We start from the raw sequence: 14,375 nt of genomic DNA on the forward strand, positions 1-14,375 counted from the left end.
GCAAGAAAGACACCCTATTGCATACGAGAGTCGCAAGCTCAATGACACAGAGAGGCGCTACACGGTGCAATAGAAAGAGATGTCTACCATCATCCATTGTCTATGAACCTGGCGTCATTACTTACTTGGGAGCAAGTTTACTATTATGACAGACAATGTTACTATGAGCTACTTTCAAACACAAAAGAAGCTCAGCCCGAAGCAAGCTCGCTGGTAAGATTTTCTTGCTGAGTTTGATTATCGATTGGAGTACAAGCCAGGCAAAGCGAACATGGTGGCAGATGCCTTAAGCAGGAAAGTCGAGTTAGCCACTCTCTCAGCAAGCACGCCTCAGAATGACTTCCTTGAACGAATCAAGGAAGGTATGTCTCAGGACTCAACCGCAAGCGACTTAGTAAAACTTGCTACCGAAGGCAAGACTCAGAGATTTTGGGTGAATGATGGAATACTCTACACCATTGAGAACTGAGTCTATGTGCCGAAATGGGGCAACCTTCGAAGAGATGTCCTAAAAGAGTGTCATGATTCCATGTGGGCTGGACATCCAGGTATGACCAGAAGACTTGCTCTCGTACAAAATCATTTCTATTGGCCACATATGCAAGACGATGTCGAGGCATATGTGAGAACTTGATTAGTGTGCCAGCAAGATAAGGTTGAATAACAACATCCTGTTGGTCTACTCGAACCTTTACCAGTGGCTGAGAGACCATAGGAGAGTGTCTCCATGGACTTCATAATTGCTCTCTCTAAGTCTGAAGGATGTGGGAGTATCATAGTGGTAGTTGATAGATTCAGCAAATATGCCACCTTTATACCAGCCCCAGTAGATTGCAAGGTTGATGAAGCGGCACGCTTGTTTTTCAAGCATGTCGTGAAGCTATGGGAGATCCCTCGCAACATTGTCAGTGATCGAGATCCCCGATTCACCAAGAAATTTTGGAGAGAACTTTTCAAGCTCTTGGGGACAGATTTGAATTTCTTAACAAGCTTTCATCCTCAGAGCAAGGGACAAACAGAGTAAATCAATGCTTTGTTAGAGCTCTACCTTCGGCACTATGTGAGCGCTCATCAACGAGATTGGGCTAAATTGCTCGATGTGGCCCAATTCTCTTACAACTTGCAGCGAAGTGAGTCAACAGGTAAGAGCCCTTTTGAGATATTTACCGAACAACAACCTCTAACCTCCAACGCACTTGCCACACCATACAAGGGAGACAATCCAGCTGCTTATAAGTTTACTAAGGAATGGCAAGAAGAAGCCGACATTACTCGTGCATGCCTGGATAAAGCTTCCCGAAAAATGAAGAAGTGGGTAGACAAGAAGCGGCACCCCATTGAGTTTCAAGTAGGTAACTTGGTTATGGTTAAGTTATTGCCGAATCAATTCAAGTCACTACGCAAAGTACACAAAGGCTTGGTCAGGAGATATGAAGGCCCTTTCCCTATCATCAAACGTGTGGGAAAGGTTGCGTACCAGGTATAACTCCCTCCCAAGCTTAAGATTCATCTTGTCGTCTATGTTAGTCTCTTGAAGAAATACTATAAAGATGAAGAAGATCCATCTCGAGGTATCTCTAAGAGAGCACCGACAGCGGTCGTCACCGAGTACGACAAGGAGATAGAAGAAATCCTTGCCAACAGGGTGATCAGAAAGAGAGAAGTTCCCAACTACACTGAGTACTTAATCAAGTGGAAGGGTCAACCTGACTTTGAAGCTAGTTAGGAACGTGAAGACCTCCTGTGGCAGTTCACTGACTAAATCCAACGTTACAAGGAGGAATGCGTGACGAGGGCGTCGCAAAATCAAGTGGGGGAAAATGTCACATTTTATCATTTTTCACAAGGTCCGAAATGCTCTAGAACCCTCCAGAAGGCTCCCAGCTAACCTTAAGAGTGCTAGAGAGTGCAAGAACATTCTAGAGAAGCTTACACAACTCTAGCCTTAATATTTTAATATTGTCTCTAGATTCTTCCATTTAAATATCTAGATATTTGTTAAGAGAATTCTAGAGATTCAATTGTAACCGTAGGATAGATTTAATCTCCACCGTCCATTAAGGAGGTGGGAACATTCTAGATCCAAGGGGAGGCCTATAAATACCTCACCCCTCCTCATTTATAAATCATCCTTGAGTTCTCAAAGCAATAGAACTCTTACATTCTCCAAACTCTTTCTACTCTCCTTTGCCTTCAAGCTTTCCCTTTCCTCTACTTAGCCAAGTATCCTCCTTTCATACGAGTTAGGCTTACTTAACAACTTCTAGTGAAGATTGTCTAAGTGCCGCACAGGTCGAAAGACTAGCCCCGTGACAGTAGACTCACGTCACTTCATTTCACACCTCCTCTTCTCTTTCGTTTTTTCATTTTCTCTTCCCTTCCTCGTCTTTTCGTGTGCAACAAAGAAGAACGGAAAGCAGAGCTCTTGTGCGAGACGGTGAGAGAGAGTTGATTCAAAGCTTTTAATAAAATATTTTGGATGAAATTTTAAATATTCTAAAATTATATAATTATTCTAAATATTTTTTTTTCAGTTTTTAGTTTTGAAATGATGAAAAATTTAGGATTTGAAAGAGAAATAAATATTTTATGAATAAATATAATTGTTAAAATTGTTGGTAATATAATAAATATTCTATAATATTATTTTATTGATGAAATTGAAATTTGAAGCTTTTGAATTAAACTCTAGATTTTTATGGATAGATTTTTGGTTAAATTTAAAAATATATATTGATTTATTAATATTTATATGATTATTTAGGATGACAAATATATTATTATAGTTATAGAATGATGATTCTAGGCTTGAGACTAAATTTGTAATTTTTAATTATTTTTAGGTATGAATTTATGAAATAAAAAGGAAAATATTAATATTAAAAAATTGTTTGAAAGATGATTTTAGCCAAACTTCAATGAAACTATTGTCAAAAAAGTTATTAAATCAAGTAGATAGGTTCAAAAATATATAAAATTAAATTTAAAAATTTAAGAAGCTAGGACTAAGGTTTTAACATGCGCACACACACAGAGGTGTTGTAATACGAGTGAAAATTATATTAATAATATTATTAACACATTAAAATATGATTAATTATATAGTAATTTTTATTTGACACCATTCAAACTTTAAATTTTGGAAAGCTTTGAACATATTGATTTGAAGGATAACCTTTGACCCCTCAAAAGTTGAGGTAATTAGAAAAAAGTCTAATTTTATATATTTGTGTGTTAATTAATTGTTTATATTTGTGAAACAAATGAACACACAGACATTCAAAGCTTGAAATTGTTGTTTGTAATGCATACATGGCCTTGTTGAGATTTTACAATTTGTAACAAAGTTAATTGTGACATATGTAAGGAATTTGAATGTGATGGCCTTATGTGGAGAAAAATAAATGAATAGGAAAGCTTTTTTATAATGTGAGATGTTAATATTAATTTATGCTTTCATAAGATAATATAACATGATTTGAGTAATGAGATTGAGGGTTGATGATGATGTATATACTCTGAATTATAAATTGTGGATTATACATGGTGATAAATTATGTATGAGCATGTTGAGTTTTCATATGATGCTAATGTAATTTATGTGAAACATGAAAATTGATGCATGAGGCATGATTGAGATATGATGATTCTTGATACTTATTGGGCTTGAAAATTGATGAACATGTAAAATAATTACAAATTACATATATAAAAGTTATTGAAACGTATTTTCTCATGAGCATAATAATATGGTAGGAGTTTACCTTAGTAAAGGAGCTAGTGATTATGTAAAATCTATATGGTACTTGATTATTAACCATTAATCTTAGGGGATTATAGCCCCTACTTACCTTATAGGATATTGTAACATTGTTCCTATTGAAAGACTTAACCCTACTGGCCTACTTGGAGTTTTGGGTAGTGCTAGTATTGAGTATAATATCTCATAATATGTAATTTAGGGAAAATCATGTTTATAAGTGAATAAGGTAATCCTGACTTGGTAACCTCTCACGATATGATTAAGGCTTTGGGTAGTCTCACCACAAGGACAATCCCTTTCGATTGTTGGCTCACAAATTTCATGTCAGATGAAATAAGGAGGGATGTGAGGAAGAGATTGATCATGTATTTCATTATAGTTATGTCATTTAAATGATTGATGGTTATGTTTAAAACTATGATTGTAATTGTGAAAATGAGAATATGTAGTAAATATGTGATAAATGTACATCCGACGCTCATACTCATGAGAAAATACATTTCAATAATTCTTATATATGTAATTTACAATCATCCAACATGTTCATCAATTTTCATGCTTAAAAAGTATCAAGAATCATCATATCTCAATCATGTCTCGTGCATCAATTTTTATGTTACCACATAAATCACATTAATATCATATAAAAACTCAACATGCTCATATATAATTCACCACCATGTATAATTCATAATTTATAATTAAGAGTATGTACATCGTTATCAACCTTCAATCTCATTACTTAAATTATGTTACATTATTCCATAAAAGCATAAACTAATATTAATATTTCACATTACAAACAAGCTTTCACGTTCAATTATTTTTCTCTGGCCATCATATTCAAATTTTTTACATGTGCCACAATTAACTTTGTCATAAATCATATTATTTGAACAAGGCCACATATGCATTACAAATAATAATTTTAAAATTTGGTGATACATATGTTTATATATATGTATAATCATTTGTTGCACAAACATAAACAATTAATTAATATACAAATGTATAAGATTAAATTTTTTCTTAGTTACTTTTAACCTTTAAGAGGTCAAAGATTACTCTTCAAATCAATACTTTCAATACTTGAATGGTGCTAAATAAAAATTAATCTACAGTTAATCATATCCTAATATGTCAATAATATTACTAACACAATTTTCACTCATATTCTAACACTTAAGTGTGTGTGTGTGTATTTTTAAGACCTTAATCTTAGCCTCTTAAATTTTAAAATCTAATTTTATATATTTAAATTTCTCTAATAGCTTTCTTTATAATAGTTTCATTAAAGTGTGGCTAAAATCATCCTTCAAACAATTTTTGAATATCAAAATTTTTCTTTTTATTTTATAAATTTATACCTAAAAATACTCAAAAATTATAAAATTAATCTCAAGCCTAGAATCATTATTTTACAACTATAATAGTCCATTTCTTATTTCAAATAATCATCTAAATATTAAAAATTAATTTATATTTTTAAATTTAACAAAAAATCTACCCAGGTTTAGGATTTAACTCATAAACCTCAAATTTAAATTTTATCAACAAATTACTGCTCTAGAATATTTATTATATTACTAATAACCTCAACAACTATATTTATTCATCATAAATTTATCTCTCTTTCAAACCCTAAATTTTTTATAATCTCAAAATCAAAAGTTAAAGAGAAAATATGACTTAGAAAAATATTCAAGGCACTCATATAATCTTAAAATACTTAAAATCTCACTCAAAATATTCTATTATGGGGAATGGGTTTGGGTGCTCATCGTTGTGATGAGATCTGAACCATCCAGATTAAAGCATTATTATATATTATATTTATTAAAATAAAAATACATAAAAATTATAAAATAGTTTTTAAATTTTTTATTTTTAATATGGTTTAGATTTAATTTAGAGAATTCAATTTAATATTAAAATTTTTATAATTGATATATATATTGACTATTTAGATATACGCTACACAAACCAAATTAATTTTAAACTATTCAAAGTACATCTAGATAGTTAATATATAATAATTATAAAAATTTTAACATTAAATTGGACCCTTTAAATTAAATCTAGATCATATTAAAAATAAAAAAATTTATTAAAATTATTTTATAATTTTTATAAAATTTTATTTTAATAAAAATAAAAATAAAAATATATAATAATTTTTTAAATCTAGAGCATCCGGATCAAAATTTGAATGGTCCAAATTTCATCACAATAATTAAAGAGTTGATTCATGGTTCTTCTAAACCAGACTTTCTATTATGAAATCTTGAATCAACTCCCTGTCATCATCTTGCACAAGAAGAGAAGTGACGAAAGGGAAGAGAAAATGAAATGAAAATGAGGTGTGTGTTGTTAAAAAAAAATAAAGTATGGATCCCACACACTCTTTCATTCATTTCTTTTTCTTTTTTAATATATACACAAAAAAAAAAACACACACACACACACAAAAATGAAATAATATTCCTTTTTAATAATATTATTATTTTTATTTTTAAAAAATTATAATTTAGGATTTTTAAAATTAAATCCAATAATAATATTTTAACTTAAATTATTTATCTCTAAATATTCTTTTAAAATTATTCATTTGTGTTTGATTAGCTTAATTATTTTTGGATTTGATTTTGGGATATTACATAAAGCAAGACATAAAGAGAAAATAAGGGAAAAGTTTTTTTCTCATCTTGAAATGTATTTTTTAATGCTTAATCAATCTTATGCTTTTACATAAGTTTAATTAAATAATGTGAGTTCTTGAAATACTTTAAAAACTTGGGAAATCTTTGTTTTAAATAGTTTATGAAAATACATGTTAAGGATTTATTTAGATTAATCTTCTATAGGATAATCCTTTTGGTTAGTCTTAATTAATCATGGTTAGTATGATAATTTAAATTCTAATTTAGGGCACCCTTGCACGGCACTGATTCACTTTGATATATAAGGAGTTTATTATTAATATATATAAATAGTTTATCATTTAAAATTTAAAAATTTAATTGGATTTATTCTTGATATAAAACAGTATGTTATTGATAATAAATTAATTATAATATAAAGTATAATAAATATTAGGCTGTTTATTTAATTTGGTCTTATAATATAAATTATATCTGTAAAAGTCCCTTCTTTTAATGTGCATTGGTGATTTTTTTTTATAATCTAAACCAATGTTATTTGACTATAGTTCTTTTTCTCTTTTTGTGTTCAGTATTTGAGATTTTCGAGTTTTTAAATTATGTATATAAATTAATATAATTATTGTGTACCTTTTCTTTTCCACAGATTCCGGTTATTTTTATTTTTTATGAGAATGACAATTAAGTGCTAAAAAAATTAAATTAACGGCAATGAGAGAATGACAATTAAAAAAAATTAAAGTAATGATAATTAGGTTTTGAACAAATTATTTAAAAAATAATAATGATAGTTATATATAAAATTTTAATTAAAATTCAAACATATCTTTTCGTGTTCATAGGAATATTTCCATTCCAATTAGATCTAATTTTAGGATTAAATGATGAAATACTTTGAAATTTTTTCTCTAAGGACACCTGGTAGGAGTGAGAATAGGCCAGGTCTCTATTAGGGATCTATGTTCTAGCCTACTTTATACTCAACCTAACCTATTTAATAAATAAGCTCAGGCTAGATTGAAATATTTAATTAGGTAGAGTTAGTTAAATGAGCAGGCCTTATTTTTCAAGTCCTAGCCTATGAGCCTAATAGGTTGGCCTATTAATACACATACATATATAATGTAATATGTTACACGCATATCAATTTTACTATTTTATTTTTAATCAATCTATTTTTTTATTTTTAGTTATGTGTTTAATCAGATTGAACTTATACATTAATTTTAATGTTATTACTTTATTATTATCTCATATTATAGTTGATAAGTTATTTTAATTATTATATATTATAATTGATAAATCATCTTATATATTTATGCTGATAATCCTAAAGTATATTTGAGATGTTTAAAATTAAAATGTAGGCTTATTTAAAAAATTTACTTTTAAAAAGTTGACTTTTAAATAGACTTGTAGAGCCGTGAGAAAAGTTTCAGGCCAGGCTTAGACCTCTAACTTATCATACAGGCTTAAACCTATTTGATTAAAACCTAAGTCGACCAACCTATTTTCACTCCTAGTTAGTATCCTAAACTTTTTTTAGAGCATTTTTACCCTAAAAGTTTAAATAACAGAATATTTTTGTCCGATCGTTAAAAATCAGAAACATTGACCATTAATTGAAATTTGACCATGATATTTTATGATTTTACCCTCCTTCATTTCTACATTTTTTGATCTTTGTTTTTATTTGTTGCCATTGGATGAAGAAAAATTAAAGAATTCACTGAAAAATAAAATTGAAGACCAAACATGAAAAAGATGATAAAAAATATATAAAAATATCCTTGGCTAAACTTTAATTTAACAGTTAACATTTGTAATTTTTAACAATGAGGCAAAAATGCTCACAAAAAATATTTATAATGCCAGTTGCTTTTGAAAAAAAGTTTTAAAATATTTTTACTCTTTAACCCTTAATTTTATTTAAGATAGAGTTGAATATTAAATTTGAACATATTTTTTAAAAATTGTGATTGTGAGGATTAGCCCCTCTTAATAAACATAATCTGTTGGTAAGCTTTAAATATTTAAAGTTTATTTTTGTTTCTATACTTTTTTTTTAGGAATGCTAGACATTCTGTACTAATAAATCAGACATTTTTTTCTTAAGCTATTTTTTAAAGAAGCAAAGCCTCCCTCTATTAGTAATCTGTTAATGGAGGAGAATTTTTGAATGATTTTAGGAAGAATAATGTTTCACTTATTAATATAAGTTGCCAAATATGCTTCGAAGAAAAGTATAAGATAAAAATATAATTTAACCATAGAATTATGTCTAAATTAATATTTTAAAGGAAAAAAATAACTTTAAATTCTTGTATTTTATTTAATATTTTGAATCTCTACACTTTTTTTTTACATTATATGTCCCTCTATAAATGATATTATAAAAACTTAAAAATGTTAAAAAATAAAAATGTAAAAACTTAAATTATAAAAAATATAAAAATTTATAATAAAACTATTGTCAAAGTGTAAGGGTTAAGAATTATATTTTATTTATTTTAAATTTATTTTTTTTTAAATTTTCGTGGACACCGAAGCTGTCGTACTCGTACGTAAGTCTCGGGGGTCAGTACTCCAGCTTTCATTCCCTCTACAGAACTACTACGAGCAATAGCACATATGCTTGAACGCAGACGACATAGCCAAAGTTGCCGTTTAAAGAACACTTTCTTGGTGCGTTTTGAATTGATTCGATCCGATTCCGCTTCCACCCTCAAAGCGGCTACAAATTTGAAATGCGACTGCAGGTTTCATCGCCTTCCCAAGCTTTCTCTCAATCCCTAGAAAAGCTGGCTGCTTGCTGTAACATTTCAATGTCGTGGTCCTGCAAAAAATGCACTTTTTTGAATCCTCCGTCGCAGAAGTCATCGTGTCAAATCTGCTTGTCGTCGTCACCTTCATTGTCTCCACCTCCTTCCTCATCTTATTCGCCCTCAAAATGGTCATGCAAGGCCTGCACTTTCTTGAACCCGTATAAGAACTCTAACTGCGAAATCTGCGATACTAGATGCCCTGTTTTGTCCCTGTCGAACTTCGAGGATTTGAATGACACCCTTTACGATGGCGATTTGGATCCTTCTGTGGGGTCTGTCTTTTTCCCTCTGCGATCTTGCAAAAGGAAGGTCACGGATTCAATTCAGATTGATGACGATTGCGCCGGCTCAGCAGATTTTCGAGAGGTCAAGACGTCTAGAAAAGAGATTAATGCCACTGGTTAGTTAGTTTCGTTCCTCTTGGATTGGGTTTCTCCGGCCATTCCATATTCCGTTGTCCATATAACTGGTTTTTCAATTTCATTACGCTGGAAGAAGTTTTTGCCGATCATGTGATAAATAAAGGAGAAACACATATGTCGACAAGGAATTAAATATGGAGCTCTTGTTTTACTAAATTGATTTTTTTGGGCAGTAAATACCCAGTTTCTTTCCTCTTGGCTGTAAATATATACACAGTTTTAGAAATATTACTTTGAGAAAGTAACTCACCATGCAGTGCATGTCTTTACTCGAAAACTTGTAAGGAGAAATTTGTGCATAGGATTGACTTAAAAGTTCTTTGAACTACGACCTCTGTCCCTTCGGCTCCAATTTGGTCCTCGAGGACAAATTTCTACAAACTTCGAAGGACTAATCTGTACATTGGATTAATTTGAGAACTGTATTTCGTTGCAAAGCTGAAAGGTCAGGCAAAAAAAATAAAGTTACAAACTTGAAAGGACTATCTGTGGATGGGAATAAATAGAAGTGTTTTGGATTACGACCTGTGCCCTTTCGGCTCCAATTTAGTCAGGTTTCTGGTCAATCTTAGGAACATATCCCGACGCCTTTTTATTGAGGTTCAACTTCAAGGCCGGTCATCCTCTTCCTTTATAATAGTAAACTTTTTGGTTCTTTACTCATATTCATCAAACCTCTGTCTAGCTTATACGTTACTAAACAGAGATTAACTATGGCAGAGGATTTAGGTAAGTCTCTCAGTGCGTTGAAGATCCTAAGTTACAACGTTTGGTTCCGGGAAGATTTGGAGGTTCATAAGAGGATGAAAGCTATTGGTGACCTTATTCAACATCATAACCCTGATGTAATCTGTTTTCAGGTTGCCTTAGTTAAACTTTCCTGTTGTGTTCATTTATCATTGCCCAACAATTTGGAAACATGTTTCTTTATCGATCTTTGCCTCTTCTTGAACAGGAGGTTACTCCACATATATTTGATATTCTTAAGGAATCTAGCTGGTGGAATGTATATCGTTGCTCAGTTTCTCTGAACAAGGCTTACTCGAGGCAATACTTTTGTATGCTGGTGAGTTTTACATTGCCATCTATATTTTATATGTTTCCTTATTTATATCACCGGGCTGATGAATCATGATGTACGTTGTGCCCTTCAATCATACAGATACATGACAAATGATTTTGAATTGATAATGGGATGATTTTCTGCATATCAAAATTCTTTTAGCTTACTAAATAAATTTAATAGGCGTGAGTGCTCCTTTGTCTGCTACCATGCAGATTTTTGAATAGGATTGAACTTGATTATTAGGCTAATGCTATATTTACAATTGTATTCATGAATTGGGAGTTCAATGCCTTCTGAATGAGCAATCATTATGGTATTGGTGAGGAGGGACTAAGGGGATTAACGCATTGGTGATGACATACCTGTCAAATCTTTTGCAGTTAAGCAAAATGCCTGTTAAATCTTTCAGCTCCGTACCCTTCAGCAATTCTATAATGGGAAGAGAACTTTGCATTGCCGAGGTTGAAGCTATGAATGGAAAGCCTTTTGTTGTTGCCACTAGCCATCTTGAGAGTCCCAGTCCAGCGCCACCGAAATGGGATCAGATGTACAGCAAGGAACGTGTAGAGCAGGCCCGTGAGGCTATGAATGTTCTTAGCAAGTATCCAAATGTTGTTTTTGGAGGGGACATGAATTGGGATGACAAACTGGATGGTCAGTTTCCTTTACAAGATGGGTGGATTGATGCATGGTCTCAGCTGAGGCCAAATGAAAATGGGTGGACATATGATACAAAGTCAAACCAGATGTTAACAGGCAACCGGACTCTTCAAAAGAGATTAGATCGTTTTATTTGCTGTCTTCAGGATTTCAAGATAAGCAGCATTGACGTGATTGGGATGGATGAAATTCCCGGTGTGTCATACAACAAGGAGAAGAAAGTGAGGAAAGAGACTAAACAACTGGTGCTCCCTGTCTTGCCTAGTGATCATTACGGCCTGGTTTTAACAATTTCTACTAAGTAGTTAGTAATGCTATTTTGGTGAAACTATGGTGGTGTTCTCGGTCTTTGCCCTTTCTATAGCATGCTTTGTAATTTGCATGGGTTTTGTGTAGACCAAAAGGAATGTCAATCTCAAGTTAGTAGCAGTGCTATTTTGTTGAAACCAAGCTGGTTTTCTGTATCTTCCTTATTTCTACAGCATGCAGAGCATGCAGCTTTTGTGTAGATCTCAGTATGTATGTAATGAAGTAGCAGCCTTGACATTATACTTCTTGGATTGCGTTGTAGAAATTTCTCGAAACAGTATGATGCTCATCAGTCATCACTAGTTCATTTCCTGCTTCGTTTTCATGGGAATATTTTCCACCTACATAGATTTACAGTTGTATTGCTTGAATTTGGACATGCACATTTACTTAGTAACTCTGAATGTGTACATACTTGGCAGACATCAAATTGTTCTGTCCTATGTTGTATTGTCGTTGATAACATGGGCTCCTTAATTATTATTATTATTATTTTTTTGGCCTGCCTATTTTGGGTAGGAAAGTATTCATGGCTTAATCATCCAGGAAACCAATCTCCGCAGAAGGAATAAAAGCCGAATTGCCATCCTCCGTCTCGGATCCTGAAGATTATAGGTATAATTATACTTGCAGGTTGCAAAATGTTAAATAACACTAGCACTCTTTATACACAAATCTTTTGATTTGAACCTTCGGGATAACGACAAGGAATCAAGAATTGAACTTTGGATTATTTACTGACGACACTTTAAATTACACACAAGACAGTGATATCCTTTCTGCAGCAATGTCTGTTTCGGCGTCATGTCAGCATCTAAAGCAGAAGAGCGTGAATTATTTATCTATCGCCTTGCTTTCTATTTGCCAAATAAGCTTACTTGGCCGACAATAGAAACAGAAAGATATCTTGTGGGGATGGTTTGGATTCGATGACCTGTAACAGCTACAAAATTTTGCATTAATGGTATAATGTGTTGAATTATAAAGGTCCCATAATGTTTTGAATTGGCTGTCACTTTAATGACTCCACCAGAATACTTTTGAATGCAAAATCACAGACGTTAATGTGTTGGTCAGACAAAATCTATTAATGTTGCTACCTGCCTTGAACACATAATCTCACCGACTTCCACCAGATGAACGTCAGGAAAATGATAAGCACATGCCACAAAATTGTATAGCCAAGCATCAAAACATAAAAACCATAAAAGACTACATTCTATGGCTTGAAGATTAAAAAAAAAAAAATTAATAGAAAGCATTTAGAATTCACATCTGTCTCATCCCTGCACATTTGTACCGACGAGCAATGAAGAGAAACCACCGTCCTGATTTTGCCAAATGAAAGAACTAAAAATTGTGGAATATTTGCTTAAAACTCGTTAAACAATCAGTAAAATATGGCCACTTGCCCGAAGACATCTGTAGCAGATTGGTAATATGATGCTAGCCTTTGACGGGCTTGTTCATTGTTCTCCAGAGACAGTTTTTGCCTGAAGAGCTCGTCAAATTCTTGTGTCTCCCAAGTCTTCTGCAGCCGGAAAAGCATTAAGCACAGTCTGAAGCTATCACCGGCAAAGTCCCCGTCGGCAGCGAAGACGACCAATAGATAAAGCCGAAAGGAAAAATAATTGACATGCGGTGAGCGTGGATCGAACACGCGACCTTCAGATCTTCAGTCTGACGCTCTCCCAACTGAGCTATCCCCGCCAGTTGAAGTCAGTCTAAGTTTTAAAATACTAGTTGTATAAACGAGCACCGACAAGCACAATTTATTTCTTTTCCAGAACGAGAAATGGCCGAACGAGAATATTTTCTATTTTAATATGCAAGTGCTTTCTGGTTTGTTCAAATCAAGCTACACTTGTGTAATTATATGTTTGTACAAAGAGATACTTACATTTACTTTTAACATGTCTTGCATATTATCGTGAGGATACTTATACATAATAAATTTTTTTTCTTTATATGAAATCTTTTTTTTTTTAATTTACCCCTAACATAACTCTATTTTTCTTTGTTCGAATGGGGGAGGCCACAGCAAGAATTGTGGAAAGGCAAAAATCAAATTATGTCAATATTTAAAAAAAAAGTATCACACTCTAAAAGTGACTTGTCTAAAATCTAACAAGACAACTCTATTTTGTTTGTTTGAAAAAAAGGGAAGACACATATCTATGTAAATATACAAACATTTGAATGCCACAGTCGAACGCAAAATCGCTTTGAAGAGGAAGGAGGTGGCACTCTCGTTACGATATCTTCCTTGTTTCCACAGATTTCAGTTTTGTTATTCTTAGAAGAATAACAGTTCATGCTGGTCAATGCATTTTCATAAATAAAAAAAATATTATATGTAATTTTTTTGAGAGAATCACAAGGAAGTCCCAAATAAAAAAAATCAGTAATTTCCTTGATCCAATTCATAAGTCAAATTTTAATATTTACATGTCAAATTTTAGTATTTTTTTTTTACAGAGCAAATTTTAGTATTTGTAAGTGCTTGAGACTTATAGGTAATTAATTTTTTTTATTAGGGACCAATCGGCTATATATGTAATTCTCCCTTAGTTTTTTTCAGCAATCTATATACTATTATTTAAATTGGTTAAAATATATCTTTATTCTTTTAATTTTACATAAGATTTTATGTTAGTCCATTAATTTCAT

General features: G+C 31.9%; 1 protein-coding gene and 1 non-coding gene across 4 annotated transcripts; one reads left to right on the top strand and one right to left on the bottom strand.

Moving 5' to 3' along the window:
* The first annotated feature begins 9,059 nt into the window (after nucleotides 1-9,059).
* On the top strand, nucleotides 9,060-12,030 carry LOC129293203 (uncharacterized). Of its 3 annotated transcripts, none has more exons than XM_054931022.1 (4): nucleotides 9,060-9,648; nucleotides 10,391-10,515; nucleotides 10,626-10,736; nucleotides 11,117-12,030. In XM_054931022.1, exons 1-4 carry the CDS (start codon nucleotides 9,171-9,173, stop codon nucleotides 11,699-11,701), a joined length of 1,299 nt encoding a protein of 432 aa, XP_054786997.1. In that variant the 5' UTR covers nucleotides 9,060-9,170; the 3' UTR covers nucleotides 11,702-12,030. The 3 variants fall into 3 exon arrangements, with proteins under 3 accessions (XP_054786997.1, XP_054786996.1, XP_054786995.1); XM_054931021.1 differs by having other exon boundaries at nucleotides 10,400-10,530; XM_054931020.1 differs by having other exon boundaries at nucleotides 9,061-9,648; nucleotides 10,391-10,530.
* Nucleotides 12,031-13,342: 1,312 nt separating this feature from the next.
* On the bottom strand, nucleotides 13,343-13,415 carry TRNAF-GAA (transfer RNA phenylalanine (anticodon GAA)). Its single transcript has one exon. It is a non-coding gene; the product is annotated as a tRNA-Phe (tRNA).
* Between the last annotated feature and the right edge of the window lie 960 nt (nucleotides 13,416-14,375).

This window comes from Prosopis cineraria, unplaced genomic scaffold, assembly GCF_029017545.1.
Source record: "Prosopis cineraria cultivar Desert tree isolate PC_DT_omini unplaced genomic scaffold, ASM2901754v1 PC14, whole genome shotgun sequence".
Lineage (NCBI taxonomy): Eukaryota > Viridiplantae > Streptophyta > Magnoliopsida > Fabales > Fabaceae > Prosopis > Prosopis cineraria.